This window comes from Danio aesculapii, chromosome 2 (assembly GCF_903798145.1).
Source record: "Danio aesculapii chromosome 2, fDanAes4.1, whole genome shotgun sequence".
Lineage (NCBI taxonomy): Eukaryota > Metazoa > Chordata > Actinopteri > Cypriniformes > Danionidae > Danio > Danio aesculapii.
The window spans coordinates 16,794,248-16,806,870 of record NC_079436.1 but is presented as its reverse complement, the minus strand read 5'-3'; the positions used below and the strand labels follow the sequence as shown (position 1 = coordinate 16,806,870).

General features: G+C 40.6%; 1 protein-coding gene across 1 annotated transcript; it reads left to right on the top strand.

Annotated features, from left to right (window-relative positions):
• Positions 1–1,419: 1,419 nt before the first annotated feature.
• On the top strand, positions 1,420–5,621 carry LOC130234675 (uncharacterized). Its single transcript, XM_056464920.1, has 6 exons — positions 1,420–1,597; positions 1,886–3,531; positions 4,503–4,562; positions 4,756–5,074; positions 5,181–5,494; positions 5,577–5,621. Exons 1-6 carry the CDS (start codon positions 1,420–1,422, stop codon positions 5,619–5,621), a joined length of 2,562 nt encoding a protein of 853 aa, XP_056320895.1.
• Positions 5,622–12,623: the final 7,002 nt, after the last annotated feature.

Here is a 12,623-nt window from a genome sequence, read left to right as displayed (position 1 = left end):
GGGCCCCTAAAGTGCCGGGTCTGTGACTCTCCTGGAGAGCTGGAGTGAATGGACTCTCTTGGTAGGACTCACTCTCGATCTTGCACAAGAGACCGGTTTTATTCCTGGCTTGGTTTTATTTTTGCTTTTATTTCTTTTATCCTTGGTCTATGGACTTTTATTGCTTTTACTAGACATTTTATTTTATCATTTGCTCTTGTTTTATTATGAAATTTTAACAAAACACACATGGACTTTTAACACAAACACTGATCTACACACATGAACTTTTACACACACCCTCAACGGAACAACAAACAACAACAATACACTTACTCAAGCATGTATGTTTTATCTTATTTATTTATTTTTTTATGTACCTTTTTTTATTGAGTGAAAATGTTGTTTTTGTTTTCTTTTATCATGTTGTTTTACTGGGGTTTTTAAGAAATGTACTGTAAAAATTGTGTGATTTTAAGATTGTAATGTTGAAATGTGAAATTGTGTTAAAAAATTGTGAAGAGTTTTAATGTGATGTTTGAAAAAATGAGAGGAAAATGATGTCAATAAATTTTTTTCGAAAGAAAAAAATCTGTTCTTATCACCACTCTGGATACGGGAACAGCGGGCCAGCGGGCCGGAGGAGGGGGATCTCCGCTGGGCCCCTAAAGTGCCGCGTCTGTGGCTGTCCTGGAGAGCTGGAGTGAATGGACTCTCTTGATAGGACTCACTCTCGATCTTGCACAAGAGACCGGTTTTATCCTGGCTTGGTTTTATTTTTGCTTTTATTTCTTTTATCCTTGGTCTATGGACTTTTATTGCTTTTATTAGACATTTTATTTTATCATTTGCTCTTGTTTTACTATGAAATTTTACAAAACACACATGGACTTTTAACACAAACACTGATCTACACGGAACCTCAACAGAAAAACAAACAACAACACATTACATTTACTCATACATGTATGTTTTATTGTATTTATTCATTTATTTATTTATTTACATATTTTATTGAGTGAAAATGTTGTTTTTTTTTTTCTTTTATCAAGTGGTTTTACTGGGGTTTTTAAGAAATATATTGTGAAAATTGTGTGATTTTAAGATTGTGATGGTGAATAGTGTCAACGTGTAAAAAAATTGTGAAGTTCTTAATGTGATGTTTGGAAATATGAGAGGAAAATGATGTCAATAAATTTTTTCGAAAGAAAAAATCTGTTCTTATCAGTGCTATATTTGCTCTTGCCACGCGGCTGTGACAGCGATCGCCTCTTGGAGGTTTTTTTGGTGGGTGCTTTTGTAGCGTTCACCACACAACCTGTAGGAGGTACATTGGCTGCGCGTTTCCGTGAAGTCTTTTAAGGTAAGGTCTTTTTAAATTTTTTATTCAGCTGGTTTTAAGTTTATTGTTTGTTTTAGAGAGCTGTTGGTGCCTCCAACATGTCGGCTGCTCGTGCCGGCATGCGGAGGCACCACAGCGTGCGTTTTAACTTAAAAAATGTAAATGGAAAGCTTCTGGAGATGTCCAGATTGGACTTCTCCAGGAAGCTTATCCAAAAAGCTTTAAATTTTAAACCGGATGAATTGAACTGTATCGTGACTCTGCCCCTGAACAAAGGTTTTGATGTAAGTTTCAAGGCTGCTTCCCTATTGAATGTTTTCTGGCAAAGGTTTGACGCTGTTAAAACCCAGTTTTCCATGTTCACTGTGGAAAAGCTTTCGGACAACACTCTTAAAACAGTGATTGTCAGAATGTTTAATGAAACAGTGACTGGAGACGATATCTGCGTGTGGCTGGGTAGATACTGCACTGTTCGAGGCCAGCCAGTCAAGGTTTTAGATGAGGACGGCATCTGGAACTGCTCTTGGCGAATTCCCATTAAACAATGGGAGGACACCTACTAAGCTTGCGCTGTGCCCGGGAGAAAGATCACAGACAGCCTGATACTGATCAGAGACGCCATCTGTTACGCGAGAGACAGAAATACTCGGCTGGCAGTCCTAAATCTAGATTTCGAAAAAGCATTCGACCGAATCTCGCACCAGTTCCTTTTCAAGGTTCTGGAAAAAATGGGGTTTCCAGGGAAATTTATAGCCTGGGTGGGACTACTATACAGAGACCTGAATAGTAAAATCATTGTTAATGGGTATTTATCAAAAGCTGTCAATATCCACAGCGGCGTCCGTCAAGGGTGTCCGTTATCTCCACTCCTGTATGTGGCTTGCATAGAGCCACTGGCACAGATCTTGAGAAGGGACAAATGGATTTCGGGTTTTAAAGTGCCGGGGACGGGTGGGCTAGTAGCAACATGTCTTTTATATATGGATGATGTCACACTTTTAACCACAGACTTGTCAACAGCCCGAAGAGCCATGGATTTGACCGACTGGTTCGGTCGGGCCTCGGGTGCAAAGTTGAATAGAAACAAGTCCGAGGCCCAGCTCTTCGGGCCGTGGGACATCATCCAAACCGAGGGGGTTGACATGGTTTTTAGAGGGGATGACCATTTTAAAGTTTTAGGAGTAAAATTTGATAAAGAGGGAGGAGGTCGGGAAAACTGGAAAGATATTTTAAGGAAAGTTAGACAGCGATTGGGTTTCTGGGTTTTAAGACAGCTAACTATAGAGGGGAAAATTTTAATTTTTAAAGCAGTAATTTTACCCCTAATGCTTCTCGTTTGTTCTGTTTTTAGCCCACCAAGGCATTTCCTGCTGGAGTTGGAGAGGGCGGTGTTTTATTTTATATGGGGGTCCAAGTGGGAAAGATTGAGAAGGGAGGTCGTCAAGAAAAAAGCAGATAATGGTGGAAAAGGCCTCCCGGACCCCTACCTGTTTTTAGCCAGTCGATTCACCGCCCTCCATTTTAAATATGCAATGACCCCATCCAAAGAGAACAAAAAAGCTGCTATGACCAGATTTTGGATGGGGTCTTACTTACGTTCTTTGAAAGTTTTAAAGTTAGAATTAACAACTCCAGTAGCTTTTAACCTTCCCAAACAGTATGATTTTATAAAGAAATTTTTAAAGAAATATGACTTAGAAAAAGAAGATAGTGTAATGTTTTGTAACCACAAGTCTCTTATCTCTCTTGTGCAGGATCGAGAGGAAGTGAGTCGGGTCCCGGGCCTCACATTAGGAGAGGCCCAACAAGTTTGGAGGAACGTGGCCCACCCAGCTCTCCAGAACAGACACAAGGACCTGGCATGGATGGTCGCACATGAGATCCTCCCGGTCAGGGCGGTCATGCACTCCCGGGGCATGGCCAGCAACCCCACCTGCCCACGGCCCGGGTGCCCATGCCCAGAGACAGTACGCCACCTTCTATGGGAGTGCGACGCTGCACGGGACCTGTGGACAGCAACCGGCCCCCTGTACCAACCTTGCCTGCCGGCGGGGGTGGTCCAGATGGACTACCATCTCGCCATCCTTGGGGTGGGCCGGGGCGCGAAGGTTTTGACGACAAAGGAATTTACCGCGCTCTGGCTCACCCTTAGTGTCATCAAGGATGTCATCTGGACCACCAGAAACCTGCTGGTGGGCAAGCGAGTCCCGGTACCCCTTCAGCGAAGTAAGCAGATGGTGATAACCAGGATACAGGGGTACCGGGCTCTGTCATCAGAACGAGGGGGGCCGGAGCCACACTAGGGGGTCCCGGCCGTCACCGTACCTGGCCGCCCGTAGATGCACCCTCACCACTCTGGCTACGGGAACAGCGGGCCAGCGGGCCGGAGGAGGGGGATCTCCGCTCGGCCCCTAAAGTGCCGGGTCTGTGGCTGTCCTGGAGAGCTGGAGTGAATGGACTCTCTTGATAGGACTCACTCTCGATCTTGCACAAGAGACCGGTTTTATCCTGGCTTGGTTTTATTTTTGCTTTTATTTCTTTTATCCTTGGTCTATGGACTTTTATTGCTTTTATTAGACATTTTATTTTATCATTTGCTCTTGTTTTACTATGAAATTTTAACAAAACACACATGGACTTTTAACACAAACACTGATCTACACACATGAACTTTTACACGGAACCTCAACAGAAAAACAAACAACAACACATTACATTTACTCATACATGTATGTTTTATTGTATTTATTCATTTATTTATTTATTTACATATTTTATTGAGTGAAAATGTTGTTTTTTTTTTCTTTTATCAAGTGGTTTTACTGGGGTTTTTAAGAAATATATTGTGAAAATTGTGTGATTTTAAGATTGTGATGGTGAATAGTGTCAACGTGTAAAAAAATTGTGAAGTTCTTAATGTGATGTTTGGAAATATGAGAGGAAAATGATGTCAATAAATTTTTTCGAAAGAAAAAAATCTGTTCTTATCAGTGCTATATTTGCTCTTGCCACGCGGCTGTGACAGCGATCGCCTCTTGGAGGTTTTTTTGGTGGGTGCTATTGCAGCGTTCACCACACAACCTTTAGGAGGTACATTGGCTGCGCGTTTCCGTGAAGTCATTTTAAGGTAAGGTTTTAAGTATTTATTGATTTGGCTGGTTTTATTGTTGTGTGTTTTTAGAGAGCTGTTGGTGCCTCCACCATGTCGGCTGCTCGTGCCGGCATGCGGAGGCACCACAGCGTGCGTTTTAATTTTAAAAGCGTTAATGGAAAGCTCCTGGAGTTGTCCCGCTTGGACTTCTCCAGGAAGCTAATCCAAAAAACTTTAAATTTTAGACCCGAAGACTTGAATTGTATTGTGACTCTGCCCCTTAACAAGGGTTTTGACGTAAGCTTTAAAGCTGCCTCTCACCTAAATGTTTTTTTGGCAAAAGTGTGATTCTGTGAAAGACCAGTTCTCCATGTTCACTGTGGAAAAACTCTCTGACAACACACTTAAAACTGTGATTGTCAGAATGTTTAATGAAACTGTGACTGGGGAAGACATTTGTGTATGGCTGGGAAGATTTTGCACTGTTCGTGGACAGCCTGTCAAGGTGCTAGATGAGGATGGCATCTGGAATTGCTCCTGGCGGATCCCCATCAAACAATGGGAAGATGCCGGGGGCTTCCAGGGCCTGAGACATCTGCCCTCAATGATTGTGCTGGGAGAGAACAGGGGCTACATACATTACCAAGGCATGCCCAAACTCTGTAGAAAGTGCAACAAGTTTGGGCATCTAGCAGAAGCATGCCAAGAAATTATATGTGGGAAGTGTAGAGAAATTGGACATAGTTTTGAACAATGTACCAATGGCAGGCGGTGCAATCTCTGTGGTGAATCAAACCATCTCTATAGAGACTGCCCAAAAAGCTTTGCAAACAAACTTAAGTCAAAAAATGGCCGCCCCACCGACCACACTGGTTTTAGAACAAAGAGAAGGGGCGGGGCCTGAGGTTTTGGCGGGAGCTGACGTCGCTCAGCCAACCTCAGAGCCCAACCAACGCCAAGAAGGTGGGGCGGCCCCAGGGGCGGAGTCACAGTCGGCGGAGGTGGGGAGAGAGGAGGTAAATGAACCAATAGGAATGGAAAAGGGAGAGGAAACGACCTCCTCTCTCCTCACTGTCTCAGAGGTGAGTGTTGCATCAAGTGATGCTTCACTCCCAAAAGCTTAGATGCAGAAAAGGCCTGCAGACTCTCCTCTGTTTGACACAGAGAAGAAACAATGAGTGGTCTGTGGTTCAGATGGTTCAGAAATGAAAAGTCTGACCCACGAATGGCCACTCAAGTCTCCAAATGAGGTCTCATTTCTGCACATAAGGGTAACAACATCATCGCCTACAGAACCACAAGAAGTTGACTCTGTGGCTTTGGGGCGATAGACACTTCCCCCAACTCCTCCCCCAATTACCATGGGCGAAATGATGAGGAAGTGTTACAAGACCACACGTGAGTTTTGAAGGATTTTATTGTCTTTTAATCAGCGTGATTGGTAAGTTTGATCTCTTTTAATTGTCTATTTTACTAATTGTTCATGTCTTTTAACCTTATACTGCTCATGGCCCTCACAATCTCAACCATAAATGTTAGAAGTGTGAGGTCCAACACACGAGCACAGAGCATTCTAACCTTTTTAAAAACTTTTAAGTCAGACGTGTTTTTATTGCAAGAGTGTTCTCTGCCCTTTTTAAAAAATTATAGAAGATGGGAAGAGCTTTGGACCCCCGGACCCTCCATTTGGATTGGATCCAATTTTAATAAAAATGATGGGGTCGCTATTTTAATAAACAACCCCAACATCTTGGTGGAGGGCAGCACGATTTTAAGAGACGGACGGGCACTTTTAGCTAATCTGACTTTTTTAGATAAGGGTTTTAAGGTTATTAATGTATATGGTTTTACTGACAATCATGAGAGACATGAGCTTTTATCAGACCTGCAACCCCACATATTAGGTAGGGCACCACTGATTTTAGCAGGAGATTTTAATTGTATTTTAACAAACAAAGACAGAAGAAGAGCAGAGGGTTTTAAATTGGATAAAACATCCTTTTTATTGCAGGGTATGGTTAGGGATTTTAAATTAGTCGACTGTTTTAAAACAATGCATCAAAGAGAGGAGGGCTTCACCTGGTTCAGTTGTGATGGTACCAGAGCCTCTCGTATCGACTATGTTTTTACACGAGACTGCCCGCCAACCGATGCAAGATTAACCCCCCTATTCTTTACAGACCACACAATGCTGTCTTGCACCCTTTCACTCCCCACAGGTGTGACGGTAGGGGGAGGGCTGTGGAAGCTGAACTGCTCTCTGCTAAGAGATGAGGAGGTAGTTAAAGATTACAGAGAGCAGTTCAGCCAATGGCAGACCCTCCAAGACTTGTACGACTCACGAGCACAATGGTGGGAGGATGTAAAAGACTGGACGAGACAGTTTTTTAGAAAGATAGGGAAGAAAAAGCAAGATAGGGAAAAGAGACATATGATGGGGTTGCAAAAAAGATTACAACGTTATTTTAATCTTTTAAACGAGGGTCTTGATTTTAATGATGAAATAAAAGAGGTAAAAAATGAAATGTCAGTTTTAAGTGAAATTCAAAGTAAAGGTTTTATTTTAAGAAGTAAGGAACAAAATATTGAAGAAGGGGAAAAGTGCACAAGATATTTTTTTTAAAAAATAATCTCACGGGGAAGAACAATAAACAGCGTAAAAATAAACGGGAGGGAAGTGCACACAACTAAAGAAATTTTAAATGGGGTCGGGAATTTTTATGAAGAATTGTCCAAGAAAAAACAAACAGATGACGATATTCAATTAGAAGTTTTAAATTTTTTAGAAAAAAAAAGTTAACAGCAGCAACAGTTTTTTAGCCCAAGATTTTACGATTCTAGATATTTTTAAAGCTCTTAAAAGTTTTAAAAATGGGAAGTCCCCAGGAATGGATGGACTTCCCCTAGAATTTTATGTCACCTTTTGGGACATTTTAGCACAGGAGCTTTTAACTGTTTTTAAAGAATTTGAAACTTCTAAACGACTACCAGATAGTTTTAGAATAGGGATAGTTTCACTTTTATACAAAAAAGACGACAAGACTGACCTTAAAAATTGGAGACCAATCACGCTTTTAAATTTTGACTGCAAGCTTTTTACAAAGATTTTAGCGACACGTATGTCAATGGTTTTAGAGGACGTAATCCACCCGGATCAAGCTTGCGCTGTGCCCGGGAGAAAGATCACGGACAGCCTGGTATTGATTAGAGACGCCATCTGTTACGCGAGAGACAGAGATAATCGGCTAGTAGTCCTAAATTTAGATTTTGAAAAAGCATTCGACCGAATCTCGCACCAGTTCCTTCTTAAGGTTCTGGAGAAAATGGGCTTTCCAGGGAGGTTCATAGAGTGGGTGGGACTGCTTTACAAAGGACTGATTAGCAAAATTATGGTTAATGGGCATCTAACCAAAGCTGTCAATATTCACAGCGGTGTCCGTCAAGGGTGTCCTTTATCCCCGCTCTTGTATGTGGCTTGTATTGAGCCACTGGCACAGATCTTGAGAAGGGACAAATGGATTAAAGGTTTTAACGTGCCTGGCACTGGGGGGATGACAGCCACCTGTGTCCTATACATGGACGATATAACACTTTTAACAACCGACCTCCAATTGGCCCGAAGAGCCATGGATTTGACAGAATGGTACGGTCGGGCCTCGGGCGCCAGACTAAATCGAAATAAGTCCGAGGCCCAGCTCTTCGGGCCGTGGGGGGAGGTGGACACAGGTGGACTAGATATGACTTTTAAAACAGGGGATCTTAAAATTTTAGGTATTAAATTTGATAGAGGGTGGAGGACGGGGGAATTGGACTGACTTGTTAGGGAAAGTTAGGAGTAGACTAGGTTTTTGAGCCAGAAACCCTTCATAAAGGATACCCCACCAACACTGTTGAGGATATTTAAAACTTTGGATAAATGCCCATTTACTAGAATTTTACTGATGAATGAGTCATATAACAGTCCCACCAAGACTATAAACCTACCTTCTTTTTTTAATTGATTAAACAGGGGAGTACAGAATTATACATAAAACAATATACATGGGAATTAACAACAAAAATTAATCATGGACATTAAGTATTTTTTTACAAAAACAACACAAGGGTGAAAAACCTTGCTTAAACTTACTAATAAAATCATTGCATGGATGGTATCTATGTAAAATTTAAAAATTAGTTTCTTTAAATTATATTACATACATGCATACATACATACATACATACACACATTCATTCATTCATAAATATACACACACACCCCCACACACATTTTACATTTATACTCTCCTTTTCGGCATCGAGATCCTCCGCCTGGCAATTATTTGCCCCTTCTTTTCTTCCTTACAGCGTTGAGGGCTTCCGCTACCTTTTACCCCTTCCTTTATCTCCTCCTTTATCTCCTCCTCCTCCCAGTGTTGAGTTTTCTCCGCTAACAGTTTTCTTTCAGCGTTGATTATTCCGCTACTTTATTACTTCCGCATAGGCCCTCAATCCTCAGCTCTAACTCCTGCAGGAGTGACTAAAACGAGCTTCAACTCCCGCAGGAGTTCATGCCCCCTCCCAGCCCACCTCACAACCTCTAATGCAGGAGTCTTCACTGCCTAAAACCTTTCCTGACTCCTGCTAAAGCCCACCCAACTCTCATTCCCGCAGCTCTCATTCCCGCAGGAGTGTATCCGAGCTACGTCTGGAAAGACAGGAGTCAATCCAGCCCCTCCCACGCCCCCGCTTAGACTCCAGTAGGAGTCTACTTACCTCTGCTCCGGCAGGAGCCTCATTTTCTAAGCTATCAATTTTATATCCAGCAGCCGGATATAGCATTGTTACGTTTGCATTTTGGGGGGGAGGGGGTTCTTCAATACGCGGCTGCTGTCCCAAACTATACAAGGCATTTTGGAGAGTTCTCGAGATCTACCTGAGCTCAAACTCCCCTCCTGCCTTGCAACAGGAGGGAGCCTCGGGCTCGAGGATCTTATGAGCTCAGGGCTCTCTCCCGGGACAGTATGCCAAACAAGCTTATACTCAATCATCAGCTAAGTGTGAACTCTTGAACTGTGATTTAACTCACAAAGGCAGAAAAAGAAAGGATGATTTTAAATTAGATAAAACATCGGTTTTAATGCAGTCGTTAGTGAGGGATTTTAAAATAGTAGACAGTGTTAAAAATCACACATCAGAGAGAAGAGGGCTTCACCTGGTTCAGTGGTGATGGTACCACAGCCTCTCGTATAGACTATATGTTTTCACGAGACTTTCCCTCCAACCGATGCAAGATTAATTAATTTTAAATAATAATTTCAAACTTTTGACAAACTTCTGGATAGTTTTAGAATAGGAACAGTTTTACTTTTTTAAAAAGGTGACAAAACTGACCTCAAGAATTGGTGCCTGATAACACTTTTAAATGGTTATTGTAAACTTTTTAGCATAATTTTATCTATACGTATGTTGCTGGTTTAAGAAGATGTAATCCACCTGGATAAAGATTACCCTGTGCTCAGGAGAAAGATCATGGACAGCCTGATATTGATCAGAAACGTCATCTGTTATACGACAGAAACATTCAGCTTGTAGTGCTAATTTTACGTTTTGAAAAAGCATTCAACTGAATCTCACACCAGTTCCTTTTTAAGGTTCTGGAGAAAATGGGCTTTACAGGGAAATTCGTAGCCTGGGTGGGATTGCTATACAAAGATTTGAGCAGCAAAATCATGGTTATTGGTCATTTATCAAAAGCTGTAGAATTCACAGCGGCATCCGTAAAGGGTGTCCTTTATCCCCTCTCCTATATGTGGCTTGTATAGAGCCACTGGCAAAGGTCTTGAGTAGGGATAAATGTATATCTGGTTTTAACGTGTCGAGGACAGGGGGTTTCGTTTTATGCATGGGTGGTGCCGCGCTTTTAGCAACCGATTTGTCAACGGCCGAAAGAGCCATAGATCAGACTGACTGGTTTGGTCAGACTTCTGGCACAAAACTGAACAGGAACAAGTCTGAAGCCCAGCTCCTCAGGCCATGGGATAACATTGATACTGATGGACTTCATCTGGAGATGATGACCATTTAAAAAGTTTAGGCATAAAATTTGGTAAAGAGGGAGGAGGTCGGGAAAATTGGAACAAAATTATAGGGAAAGTTAGACCTTCAGCACATCTCCTACGACCTGCAGCACAATGACTTTTATGATAATTTATGTATCAAAAGTTGTGGATCTGTTTGGCAAAATATTTGACTACGTGTCACTGCATCCCTAACGATATACCAAAAAAAAAAATCTCCACTGTGCTAAGCGAGACACTGAGCTTCTCTTCCTGTTAAACTAAACAGTCGCATCATCTATGATATAAGCGTGCTCAGGTTTGGAAGGTAAAAACATGCAGTGTGAGCCGTCGGGGGAGAGAACCACGCTTCGGTACCGTTCAAGACAATCTAGGCCTTACCCAAGCTGAGGCCAGGCTTCAGCCTTCTCACTTAGAATGGGAAAGAACCAGAAACGACTGTTGAATTATCTAACCAATTCTATGTGTGTTCAATAAAAAGGTCAGGAGAGGGTTTTCTTCAGTGTCAAAAATATTAGTAATTTATAAGATACAATAAATAATTTCATAAACAGAGCTCTGGGTCATGTTACACCAATGCAATACAATTACATTCAGGAGGTTCGCAATCACTCTGCATTTCCAACTCCAGTATTAATACACAACTGATGTTAAAAGGTGGAGTTTTGGTGGAATTCGTCACTTGTCAATCATTTTGCAGTCCTCTGGCGGTCATACCTAGGCATATATTTCCTCTTTCTGCAAACATCTCTGTGCACATAAGCTGACAGTATAATCAGATAATCATGCTCTGCAACATTGTCTTCACATCTGTGAAATGTTGAAAATATATGCATTATCTGTTCTTTTTTTTCGTATATATTATTATTAAACATTTGAGACCACTCTGATTGCTTGTTTTTACACACAGAATAAGTTACTTGAACTCAAAGATAAAGCTACAGCTTGTACTAATCTGTTTATGTAGTAAGATTAATTTTATTTCCAATCCAGGAAATTACTTGATCTTTGAATTAATAGATGAATAAATTGTAGGCTCTAAAAGACAAGCAATTCAATTTAATGTAATTTTGATTCAGCTACTATTAACAAGTCAACCCCAGTATAATTAGTAATTAAATAGTTTCTTATTATTAATAATTATTTTCATAATTTCTTGAGCTTTATTCAATACAAGACACGCTCTCGATACTGCACAAGAGAGTTTTTATTTTATTTTTCTTATCCTTTGTTTTGGGCCTTTTAATCCCTTTATCAAACATCCCTGATCATTTGTTTTTGATCACATAGACTCTTAACTCAAACAAATAAACACACAATTATTCAAGAAGAAAACAAACACGTTATGTATACATAAAGCATTTAGTTTTTTTTATTTTTAATGAGTAAAAAAAATTTAGCTTTTTGTTTCAGTGGTGGTTTAAAATTTTGTGATGTGTGCAAATGAGAAGAGAAAAAAAAAAAAAAAAAAAAAAAAAAAAAAAAAAAGTTCTTATCAGAAACTAAAAGTTTTTAAAAGGTAAATTGTATAGTCCAAAGGTTTTAAATGATGATGTTTTAAAGGAAGTTTTAACTTTTATAGACAAATAAAAGTTAGGCGTAAAAACTTTTTACACCGCCCCCCCAGTATTACAATTTTCTTCCTCAAAAGTGAAGTAACAAAATCAAATAAAGATCCAAACCAGAAAATCTAATAAAATGAAATATACTTAGTAAAATAAAATTGAAATAATACATAAATTTTATGAAAATCTACAAAAAACAAAACAAAACAAAAAACCCCTCCTAAGCTGGAGAGAAAAGGATGAATGACCACAGTCCATTTCTCTGGGTCTTTATCCTAACGCACATCACATGCAACACTCTGCACCTGGTCCAAACACAATTATGGCAAAACACCGCACCTGTTTAAAACACTCCAGAAAAACACCAGATCATGGAACACCTCCATCTAGTGGATACTGGATAAAATTACACAGGATCACTAGGGCCATAGCATAAGATTTTACTCTTTTAGAACTACACAGAGTTTTAAAGGTTTTAAAAAGGGGTAGTCCCTTGGTATGGACGGGCTTGAGTTTTATTTGACAATTTGGAATATTTTAGCACATGACTTGTTGACAGTTAACGGGAATGTTATGTGATTCACTGA